At 37.0% G+C, this 12,312-nt stretch overlaps 1 protein-coding gene across 1 annotated transcript; it reads left to right on the forward strand.

Moving 5' to 3' along the window:
* Positions 1–2,706: 2,706 nt before the first annotated feature.
* On the forward strand, positions 2,707–10,754 carry Ccm3 (programmed cell death protein 10 Ccm3). Its single transcript, XM_019061503.2, has 5 exons — positions 2,707–3,192; positions 3,947–4,124; positions 5,301–5,433; positions 6,823–6,987; positions 7,676–10,754. The coding sequence occupies exons 1-5, from the start codon at positions 3,121–3,123 to the stop codon at positions 7,758–7,760; spliced, it is 633 nt and encodes a 210-aa protein (XP_018917048.1). The 5' UTR covers positions 2,707–3,120; the 3' UTR covers positions 7,761–10,754.
* Positions 10,755–12,312: the final 1,558 nt, after the last annotated feature.

Consider the following 12,312-nt stretch of genomic DNA (forward strand, 5'->3'; position numbering starts at 1 on the left):
ACTATACTATGTCATGTGTTTCCCCTATGAAAAGCAGACCCCATGCTAGAGGTGAACGAATTTCCCTAATATGACACTCCATCTGTCATTAAACCTCATGGCATTAATTTACACATCCACGATCTTTTTCGCTGGTATCTTAAAGCGTACAGCCACAAATACAAAATAAAATCGCGCGAAACTGTCGTTACGGTCTCGTTGTTGCTGCACCCCAAGCGGCGTGGCCGTATTGTAGCTAGTGCCCAGAAGAATAAAAACGCCTTCAATTTATTAAACGCAATACGGACATTCACCGAGATTGAATAGTTGCATCAAGGCGCTGTGCTCAACGCGTCCCATACCGCACATCCCTACACTGCCATGCTGAGGACGGATACCGTATGAAAATTTAAGAGTTGCCAAATTTCCCAAAAGAAAACATGTATTTTCGAGAAAAATGATGCATAATATTTCTTGGAATTTTCAGATATTTTAGATTAAATTGCGTATTTAATTGTATGGAAAAATTGAAGAAAAATATTCAAAATTTTCTCAGTAAATTATGCTTTTATTCCAAAAAATATGGCAACGTCTGAAGGCTCATACGGCGTTCTTCCTTAGCACTGCAGCACAGACGTATACAAGATAGAGAGGGAGGAGACTCAAAATTATACTTCAGCCTTTCAAACATCAATGCGAAAAAAGAGAGACGACTTCTCTACATTTGCGACGTTGCAGACATCCTTAGAAATTTTATTTTTCTTTCGAGAAGCTGGTCAACATAAAACTTAAATTCTCCATGATTTTTCGTATTCGATAGCAGAAGATTTGGTTCAAAATTTAAAGTCGTAGATTTGGATTGTTTCTCATGAAAGAGATGAATTAAGAGTGGAAATTTTGAAACACCGCAATGGAGATACGTGGTTTCGCACTTCAGTCGGTGCGATACGGGCAGCCATCAAGTTTAAAAAGTTGCATCAAGTCCCCGTCACCGCCGACCAACGCGTTTGTCGATCGAATCAACTACAGGTAGTATGAGCAGGGAGTCAAAACGCCTTCAATTTTTTGAACGCAATACGGACATCCGTCGAGGTTGTATAGTTGTATCAAGGCGCCGTAGCGAACGCGTCTCATTGTTTATCGTCACAGACGAATATAAGTTGAGAGAGGCCAGTAATAATGCCTTCAATTGCATACGTAGGTATCTCGGAAAACACGATTTTTCAGGAGAGTAAAAAAAACTGTCTACATTCCTCCTTATTGTCCATAGAAGGGTAATAATTCTTGAGGATAGCAAGAATAAGATGCTTTTTCAGACTTCATCAATATTTTGAATAATTTCTCGCGCTGTTAGAAAATACGGCCGAAATGCCGAGATTCGCGTTTCCGGCACTAAGAATTGACACTTTATCATGAGATACGCATTTCTGCAATTAGTGTTTTAAATCTATTGTTGGCGGATTTTGATCATTCGAAAACCGAAAAAAGGGTTTCATGCTTACAATTCTTTATCAGAAGCTTTAGTTTGACCTCATACGGCCGGATCAAGCATTGTATGATTGGAAACTGACAATAGATTACGAGATACGCATTTCTGCAATTAGCGTTTTGAAGCTACTCTTGATCATTAAGATCAAAAATATAATTTATTCAACCTTAAAACTTATTTAGAGGCTTTAGTCGATCCAATACACTAAATGAAGCATTGCTTGACCGGATTGACTCTAATAAAACTGACCGTTGTGATGAACCGTCAGTTCAATCAGTTCATAATTGCATTGGCCCAGAGAGTAAAAATGGACTTGAACGCCCCTCGCTGCTAGTAGGTAGTACCTATGAAGAAATGATACTGGAGGGCCCTCGAGTGATAATCCGCCTTCCATTGCGAGCGTATGCAACATTACTGACAAGTAGCAGTACCTAATCCCCCCTTCCCTCGTCTATCGGCCTATCACCAGCATTCACTGATATTATGCATGCTGGACTGCCTGATTATCCACATTTATCCACATCACTTCTTCTTTTAGATGGATAAATGAATACCATTGAAAACAAACACAGAACAGCTGATCAGCTGATGTGCGGTGTTGTCGAGAAACGCTGCTGAGGAGCGCGCGCTGTGATTGGTTGTGCGTAAGGCGCCGAAAAATGAACAGGCCTGAACGAGATACGCATTCCTGCACTTAAACCAGAGATACGCGAAAAAAGTTCTACGGTTTTAGGTGACTTCCCGATTTTTTTCGATTATTATCTCTTGCTGGCTGATAGACGACATCTTCAACTACACGTTTATGCAGCTAACTCAAAACTGTCAAAAATCGAGATACGCACTTCTGCACTTTCACCATCGTTATGTTAGCCAAACTTGCCTAGCGGAGTAGACATTGGCCTAATTCCTCTTGGGGACGAACAGCCATTTTCAAAAAGTTGGGATCACAATACCGATCATTTCCCGCATAAACTGTAAACTTTGAAGCAATGTTCGGCTCGATTGTAGTCCACTAAAATTATGTCTTTTCAAAATAAGCCCAATTTTTTTTTATCCTTGATTGTTAAATCCTGCGATTTCTTGTGAAAATGTGCAATTTTATTGGTAAGGGCAACGGGTAAGGAGGATTCCTAATTTTTAAACGCCTGAAGATTTTCCCGCCTATCTCGCACGCGATCTGGAGTGGTATTTCTGCACTCGGTATGACGTCAATGCATTCCACCAACGAATCAAAATGGCTGCGAAAGCTAACCTCTGTATGTGTGGTGATAGCAGGGTGATAGATAAAATTCCATGTTGATCTTTCTTTATCCGCCTTGGTTGATCTTGATTGTTTTGGTACTTACTGCATTTACTGTTCAGAGAATCCAGAGCAAATTCGGCAAATCTGTCTAGAGTCTAGTTCAAGCCGTGTAGATACACCTACTTTACTCCGCAGTCCGCATATTGTTGAATTTTCCTCTTTCTTAGCTCGTTTTAAAGTTTCGTGATGATCTATGTAATCTCTAGTTGAGCTATAATTGTCCCATCACGTAAATGTAACCATGCGAGTTTCCTCCTGACTTTTCAACTTCATCTCCGTGCCGCGATCTAAAGTTAAGTTTCATTCTGTTTCTGTCAATCTCGAGCTCCTTACTCACTGATCATCGACAATGACAATGGGAGAAGAAACACCCGTCTCTTCTCTTGTCCTGCCAATTCTTGTTAGACCAATTCTATCCCAGGTAATGCATAGTTTTTCTTTATCTTTATTCGTCTATCAAATAGTCAGTCTACCAATACAATTTTTCCCTACTCGTCCTCAGAAACAACAATTTATCGCAGCTAGTTTGCATGGAGTAATTTGAAAGCAGCCAAACAACTTGTCGATATGTTTGACTGCGATGTACCCACTTTACCATTACACATTTTCAAGTCTTGGCATCTCAGTGCAATTCTTATTCAAGAGTCAAGTCGAAATATCAGGAAAAAATAAGACCTATCAGAATACTCCTCTCGGAAGATAGTTTAGCCCTTAAACGAGAAGCTCCCTCTGGACTGTCTAGATCAAGAAATTTCCTGCTTGTTTACCCAGCAGTATGGCCCTGAAAATATTTCTAAGTAAGAATGTTTTTAACTGATCAGCATTTGTAGCTAAAGTATTTCTGATATGGAATCTGCATCAGATTGTGTACTTTTTGTAAATGACGGTGTGATATCACCATCATGACATTCCTAGTTTAAGTATGCATTTTTTGCTATAATTAACAGATTTCACTCAGGTTTACATTTTCTCAATCGATGGGTAGGATGGAACATGATTTTATTTGCAATAACTCTCAATACAGGTTATATACCACAATATGTTCCGCACAAAAATGTGTGAATTGAAAATCACAGGGTAAGTACCTCTCAGCTCGCACATTCCACAAAGGTTCTGTTACAATTTACCCAGATATAGTGAAAGTATTCTTACAACGTATTGATCTTTTTTTACAGCTTGAAAAAGTGGATACAACAGCCTCTCAAACTCTAAAAGCAGCTCTAACCAAAGTAGAGGCTGTCTACCCTGGATTTGCTTATGATTTAGTTGTAGGAATAATGAACCAGGCGGAACTGAGTGTGAATATGAATGAAAGTATTCTTCGCTTGCAAGGTGCTGTCCCAGACTCTGACGGTGAGTTTCCTTGAATTATTATTTTTATTTCTTAAAACTTAATGACAAAGAAGAGAAGCAAGAAACAGAAAAGATGCTGGAATAAATGGATCGTATTTGATTCATCAAACAGGCATTCCATCACGGAGATATGTAGTATAGATATCAATTGGTTCAACATGTAAAAATAGCCTCAGAAGTCAATCAAGTAATCTGTGGGAATGGATTTTTTGTAATTTATTTTTATTCTTGTGATCACTACGTGACAAGTGAAGTTTTTAGGAATTTCCTCTGTTTCAGCTTTTCTAACTTAGATCCTAAAATTTTTGTTTGCGGCTATGTTCTATTGTTCTTAACAATACATCAAACCACTATAGAATACGATCCATATCACAAGTCTGTACCAAAAAAAAGTGGTGGGACCTCTCATGTACATATTAGCTTGAAGTCCAAAAATGACCTCAGGTTTTTCCCAATATCCACCAAATCCTTGGAAAATCATAAACTAGTGTTTCTCTCAGGAAATTAGCGCATGATAAATAAACTCAGCTTGGATTTTGCAATTAAAAATACACAGGAAAACATCCATAACATGCTTGAAAAGTTTCCCTCACCCTATCTTATAATAAAGGTTTTTCAGCGAAAATGGCTTAATTCGACCTTATACTTACTCTCATGTTAAACTGATTTTTTTTTGGGGGGGGGGGGCGGCTGGAAAGACAGGAAAATTATTTTAGACGTATTTTGTTCGACGTAACAATTGTTTCCTGTTATCAATTTTGTGTTATTTGCATCACTTTTTCACAACCAATGAGAGCAAAGCAGCTAGAAGTGAGGTTAGAAATCCTGTTAACAAATGCACACAACAGTCGTAAGAAGCTCCGAGGACGTTCCAATTGTTTTGAAACAATTTTACGAAAACTTTGCCAAATTGTACAAAAAAATAAACGAATAAAAATAGGCCATGACCCTTAACAGAAAGAACATCCGAACAAAATATGATTGTTACGAGATGTCCCGAGTTGTTGCGTCAAACAAAATACTACGTGCAAATTCTAGAGGTTTTCAACTCCTGAAAACGTGTGTCTTTTGAAAATTTGTTCATAAAAAAATTGGTGAGAGGTGAAAAAAAAATTCATAAACGGTTTGTTTATTCAGTTGATTATTCGAAGTTTAATTTTTTTTGCCTACTTTCAGCTGCTGAATACAGACTGAACAGATCGGAAGATGCTTTTCAAGAGCTGAACAGAAAATCTTCCTCTTTAAAGAAAATCCTAAGCAGGATCCCGGATGAAATCATGGACAGAAAAACATTTTTAGAAACAATCAAGTAAGTTGATGTAACTTATAATCTGAACTTTATTAATTGACTTCTTTCAAGAGAATCTTGGTTTTTTTTTTTTTTTTTTTTTTTTTTTGTATGAACGCAAAGCAACTACTCCCAGCCTTGCACTGGATGCTCCATTAAAGGAATCATCCAAATTGGACAAGACAATATCACTTGGATTGCATTTTGCAAAAAGGAACCAAGAGCATTTCAATGTTGCCAGGGTTGTACAATTTGCATCCTTTGCAAAAAAATTACTGAAATCGTGCAGAAAATTACAAAGATACAAAGGTAATTTTTGTCTTGAATATCGGGATAAAAGAAGAAACTTGTCCAGATGACTAGTATATATTTGCAAGGTAAAAAAGTCGCACAATTTTTGCAACATTGGAATGCTCTTGGCTCCTTTTTGCAATATGCAATCCACTTTAAAACAGCACAGCTCTAATGTTTGGTGAGATTCAGTTTTCCCCTTTGTTTGGCCAATGCAGTTTTTCCGAGGGGCATAATTAATAACAACCAAAAAGTTTGAAAACTATCTGTACTGCCATGCCAGGCACCATATGAATATTCAAGACTCACCAAATTTCCTCCTTCAAAATGTTTATTTTCAAGGAAAGCTATGAATATTTTCTCTTGATCTTTTCAGATAATTTAGATCTAATTGAAAATAAAATGCCCTGAAATATTTGAAGAAATGTATTCCAAGATTTCTGTGAAAATTCATAATTTATCCAAGGAAATTTGGCAACGTCTGAAGATTCTCACGACGTTTTTCCTCAGCACATCGGTATACAAGTGAAAAATACAGTCATCTATATTAAGGGGACAGAACTGGCACCAAGCTAGATGAGCCTGGCGAGTTGACCAGTTGCTGATTTATATTTGACCAGAATGAGTAGATTTATTGGTGCTTTATGACCAAACAGCCTGTCTGGTATGGTCATGTTAGCAGGATGACCGAAGAGAGGCTGCTAACAAAAATGCTTGATTGGGTTCCTCCAGGGAGGAGACGAAAAGGTGGCAAAAGGGGGTTTTAAGTGCAATGAGGGAGTACCAACTCCCTGACGGGTTGTGGGAAGACCGAGTTTGGTGGGGGTAAGGTATCGCAGAGTGATACAACAGCGACAATTATGTATGTATGTAATTAGTTGCGGCCCACTTTCCTTTTATTTAGTAGAGTTTCAACATTTCTTGAAGTTTACTAAGATAATAAAGTACACCTCTTATGCAGAATCAAAAGTAATTCTTCAAACTTTTCTGCAGTGCATGAACTAGGAACTACATTTATCTTTAAAAAATCATCATGCCCTGTTCTTATCTTTCATCTTTTGCTTTTTTCTGAAAAATTTCTCCTGTCCTAATAATCTTTCTTTGTAATCCATTTTCCAGAGAAATCGCCAGTGCTATAAAGAAACTATTAGATGTTGTAAATGAAGTTGCTGGTTTCATCCCTGGCTCGAATAACAAACAAGTATTAGAGCAAAGAAAAAGAGAGTTTGTCAAATTCTCTAAAAAATTTAGTAACACTCTGAAAGATTATTTCAAAGAAGGACAGTAAGTATTATTAATATTAATGCATGTCTTGTAATGACTTCCATCAAGTTTGCTCCAGTGCGTCAAAAAACACATCAATCAGCATGTATACTGAACGAAAATTACAATTTAATACATTTTTCTCCCCAAGTCTTATCAAAATTTGTTGTGAAATAATTTTTTGGACCCAGTTTGTTTTCTTTAGCCATCCGAGTGCTTTCTAAGCATTTTAACATATTGTATTTGACCATAAATTCTCACAATGGCATCTTAAAACATTGAATTTTTAGCGATTCTCAGCAATTTTTTGATAGACTTAACGAGCTCATGAAAAATATTTTACCAGAGGAAGTTTTTGTGCTTGCAAAGAGCTAACGGAACCAAGGTATAACAAAAAAAAAAACAATATTCACGATAATGGCAGCAACATACCAAACCCCAGACATGACACGTACATTAGACCGCTACAACTGATTAAGAAGGTCACCGCAAGTGAGTAATCGAAAATGTTTTAAATTTCTTATCACATTACAACTGGGTCAGTCAGTTAGGGACTTCAGCTGAAATCAACTGAGTGGTAGGAAAAGACTGTGACCTTTGCTTTCAAAAGATTAGCTCAGCTGGTCACAAGAAGTGGAAAGGAAATGCCAACAGGTTTTACCCTTTAGTTTTAATTCTTGTTAATTTCCCTATTTCTCTTTCTTTACAGGCCAGATGCTGTGTTTGTAAGTGCACTTTGCTTAATACACCAAACCAATCTGATTATGATAACAGTCAAGAACAAATGTGAGTAGTAAATTGTATGGAAGGAAATATTGAGAACTTCTCTTAACGCCATCAGGACATGTTCAGTCGAGCGATGATATCATGTAGATACTGTGCGCTCTTCAATCCCTTTTCAGCCCATAGGAATACAGTATTGAAAATCTTCCAAGTGCTGCCTCTAAATATGTCCATCTCTCACTGGAGGCCATGAAAAGAGCAATTCTATTTTATCTTATTAGAAGAAAGTTTTTTAACATCTGTATTCGTGAGATTCTAAAATCATTTCTCTCTGCCAAAGAATTTTCTAGCCTCATATCTTGTTTTCAATTCCTTGAAGTTATCTCTAGTTTCTTTCCTGCCTATGGTATTAGATGTATGTATCATCGTTCTCTCTTTTATTTTCAGATCAACTAAAGAACTTTTCATAGTATGATTTCCTACCATCTTCTGTCTTAATGCAGTTTGCACTGTTTTAAAAATCAGTATTAATTTAAGAAAAAACATCCTTTCAGTTTTAACAGTCTGAAGGTTTTCACAAGTATCAAAAAATGGGAAGGTACTGGAACCTTACAAAAAAGTGCTCTATAATTAGGGTTGCCACAGTTGGGGAAAGCTGGGAAATTTCTAGTAATTTTGAAAAGTTAGGGAAAATAACGAAAGTGACAAGGACAAATTGTTAAGTCACCTTTTTTTCTCCCTAGAAAGGGTTTGACGTTTTGCATAAAAAATGCCTGAAAACTATTTTAAAGTACGTCTTTTAACCGTCTGACATATCTTCAATTGTCAGGGAAATTCATTTTCTAAATTCTGTGGCAACCCTGCATAGTATATTTTCGGAAATTCACATTCCATTTCTTGACAGTGTTGCTTATCAAGTAATTTTTTTTGTTCGCCTTTGCTTTATGTAGTGTGAAAAAAGAGAGGCTCTAGTATAACTCTTCGAGAATTTCAAATTAGGTACAAAGAACTGTATGTACATAAATTATTTTGAATCCAAACCCCTATTATTAGGAAAAGGTTGGTTTAGGAGCTCTAAAGTTGTTAGAGCAGCGTATGTTTTTAGTTGTAAGTTGCTATCTGAAGACCTGTGGGGGCTAATCATTTGCGTTTGTTGTGAAACCTTTACCCAAATCAGATGTTATCGCTTGATATGTACTTAAATTGTTCTATATATTAATTTCAATTTCGTTAACTCACACATCAAAGTTTGTTGACCTAGCATAGGTCACCAGTGCTGATGAATGTATGTCCTTGGTTAGAATGGAACGCCATTTGGGCAAGAATGGAAATAACAGCCAGAGAAAAATGTCATATTCTTCTGAGCTCTAATTTCTTCTGAATCTGAGCTCTGCTTCCATGTTACCACCTATTTTATATATACTTATTTGAATTGAATGGGTAGAATTTGTGATAAAAGACATTGTTCTTAGAGTTGGCCTTTCAAAAACAGGAAGTATAGTAACAGTGCATGTATAGCTTTAGTACAACTCATGATGCTTAAAAAAAGTTTTCAACCCAGTTGTGGTGCTCCACCTAACCTGAAGTGATGCAGGATTAAAATTTTTCTCTTTTGCCCTTGTATTTCAAGTATTATGAAGTAGGATTTCTCCTTTCTTGAGCCTTCAAAATACTCAATTGTTCGCTTTTATTGTAGCAGAAATCTGATATCTCCAAGCCGAACTTCATATTCTCCCATCTGCAACTTCATTTATTAGGTCTATTTTACCCTTGTCTAGGAATTTGCTGCTTTTCTTTTTCCACCATGTGATGTTGTTTTTAGGTGCGAAGCAGTAATTGCAAGATAGTTTCTAAGTGTGCATTTTATGCTTTTTTCATTCATTCATTATGCCCATAAAAAAGCGTAGATCACCTTGCTGATGTTATCCAAAAATATATTCATTCACAAGAAAAATCTCTTGCCTAATTCCTCTTATCACAAAATGATATACTTAAGTAAAAACGAGCCGAATAATTCAGCCAGAAATTTTTAGCATTTCCATGGCTTTCACCACTCGAGCTGAAGGAAAAAGTCCCTTATAAAAGATGCAAATATTCCGTCCTCAGTTTCACCATGTGATATCATTTTTAGTTGTATCTCTCGCTTGATACTTTTGTTGCCAGTCAGAAAATGTTGCTCATTGTTGCGAGTGCTCACATGGTTTTTTTTTTCTTTTTTTCTTCCAAATGAAGACAAGGCCCCATGCCCTCGAAGTTTGCAACTTTTCTCAACAGCTCCCCATCCAAACCTCCGATCTGCTCTTTAACCTCTGTAAGACAGGTCTTCTCCTACCCTTTGTGAAGATTGTTGAAGAGCATATTGTGCAGCCCATCGTTCAGCGTTGCTGTAACTCTGCTGCATACTCTGTATACTCAAGCTATCTCTGTTCTTGTTCAGAATCCTTCTTCCATTCGTGTCTCCATTCATAATTGTTCCTGAAAAGTTGTTCAGAGGATTCAGAACCATTCACTAGGGTTTCAATTTACATTGGTGTAAATTTCTACGTTGTATTGTTCATCACTATATTTTTTCACAGTTTATGGTTACAGGCCACGATTTCTTTAGTATGTCATTCATTAATAGAAGATACAGCCATAAACGATACTGCATGACAATACTAAGTGCAGAACATTTGTATCTTTTATGTCGCACTCCTCTTCCCAAATGTTTTTCTGCAATGTACCGTAATTTTTGGTTAAACTCAGTGTCACAAATCGTTTTCTATGCACAATTTTAATGAGAAATCATGTTATGTAATTTCATGCTTAAATTCAGACACTGAATAGTGGTCTATTAGGTTTCAAAGCCCTATTTTTAGGATGCATGATTTATTGAAGCAAGGTTTACTGGAACACCTATTCAGATAACAAAAAATTCATCAAATTTTGAAATATTACTTACATAATTGTATCGACAGTTTTGAAAAAGAAGGAGATGAAGCACTGTTGATAATCTAAATTTGATATGTCTTTGTGCCTTATTGTGCTCAGATCTGTTTAAAATAAAAGAAACTGTTGCAATAATATTAGTTGTTCATTTTAATATTTTCTTCATACAGTCCCGGCTCTATTACCCCCTGTTGTGAGATAACCTCTGGTTACCCGCATTTTAACTGAAAAGTAAGATATTTATAATTCTGTGTTCCTATGAATCCAAAATGTCATTCCATCATCAAAAAATATTTTTAAGCCTCCAGTCTATAGAAAGAGTATTTAAAAGTGTTCGTTTCTAAAGGTAAAAATTTACAAGAGTTGGTAGAATCATATCTATGCTCAAGATCAGTCCACGCAGGTAAACTGCAGGTAACTTTGCATCTTTTTGAAATCCACTTCCTCGCCAGGCCATAATTCGGCTTTGGGCAGTAGGAGGCAGAATTGACTTCTTCCATTAGGAATACAGTGCATCTAAACTTCTTGCTACCGATGCGCAGTAGGATCCCAAAACCAGTTTGCCAGAATGACTGACCTGTGTGGATTGGTCTTGCTTACGCTTCTCTTAATAAGACTTATGAGACGCATGAAACTTAAGTAGACGCTAAAGTATATCGCGATATTGAGGTGAAAATTGTGTGATCTCAATCAACCGCTGGAAAATTTGCACGTATCCGCGTAATTTCTGATGATTTTACGAAACTACTGGAAAAATCGCGTATTTTGTCGCGATATTGTGGTGATTATCGTGTAAGTTCTCATTTTTTCTCAAGAAAATCGCGGGGAAAATAGTGCATTTTCTATTTTTCTGCGATACCAAGATGAAAAGCGCGTAATTTCTTTTGACTTTACAAATCCTCTGGAAATATCTCAGACGTCTCTTGGTATTGAGATGAAATTCGCGTAATTTCTCACTTTTTCACACGCGGAAATCAAGCGAGCAAGTATTCGATCTATGGAGTAGGTATGTGGTATTACGCGGAATTGAAGGAAAATCTTAGCCTTACACAGCGGCAGCGCGGGCGCCGCGCCGGGCCGCGTTATCATCGCTCAGTTGAAAGATGTATAGCTTGTTGTCTCCGGCACAATTGAAGGCTCAAGTATGTGAGGAAGAAATAAAGGCGTATTTTCAAGAATTCAAGTTAACAGAAGCTCAGTGAGTGACGATGCCCTGCTTTTCGGAAGAGATATTTTAAAAATTGGTGAAAACTAAAATTTTCACTTCCCCTATGAAATTGCTAAACATTAGAAGAGTGGAAAGTCTTTTTCATTGAGGAGACACCATGTCTCGCCTAGATTGACATATTCAACGGATTTAAAGGAGGGTAATAAAAGCGTTGTCGACTCGCTGGAATCGCCACTGCGTGCGGCTAACCAGGCTGCCTTGCTAAGGAAGAATGCCTCATGAACCTTCAGGCGTTGCCAAATTTCCTTCGACAAACCGTGGATTTTCAAAGCAGTTGGTGAATATTTCTGTTCCGATTTTTCACAGGATTCCTTCGTAATTTGATCTAAAAAGTCTGAAAATTGCAAGGAAAAATATTCAAAACTTTCTTGAAAATTAAATCTTTTCTGAGAGGAAATTTGGCAACATTCGAATGCGCACACGGCCTTCTTCCTTAGCAGGGCAGCAGGGTTATTCTGTATACAATT

Source organism: Bemisia tabaci, chromosome 1 (assembly GCF_918797505.1).
Source record: "Bemisia tabaci chromosome 1, PGI_BMITA_v3".
Lineage (NCBI taxonomy): Eukaryota > Metazoa > Arthropoda > Insecta > Hemiptera > Aleyrodidae > Bemisia > Bemisia tabaci.

Bases quoted from the DNA above. Each gene is read 5' to 3' on its own strand.
- Ccm3 (XM_019061503.2), top strand. From the start codon at position 3,121: ATGACAATGGGAGAAGAAACACCCGTCTCTTCTCTTGTCCTGCCAATT. The intron at 3,193-3,946 runs GTAATGCATAGT...CTTTTTTTACAG, and splicing joins TTAGACCAATTCTATCCCAG to CTTGAAAAAGTGGATACAAC. The intron at 4,125-5,300 runs GTGAGTTTCCTT...GCCTACTTTCAG, and splicing joins TGCTGTCCCAGACTCTGACG to CTGCTGAATACAGACTGAAC.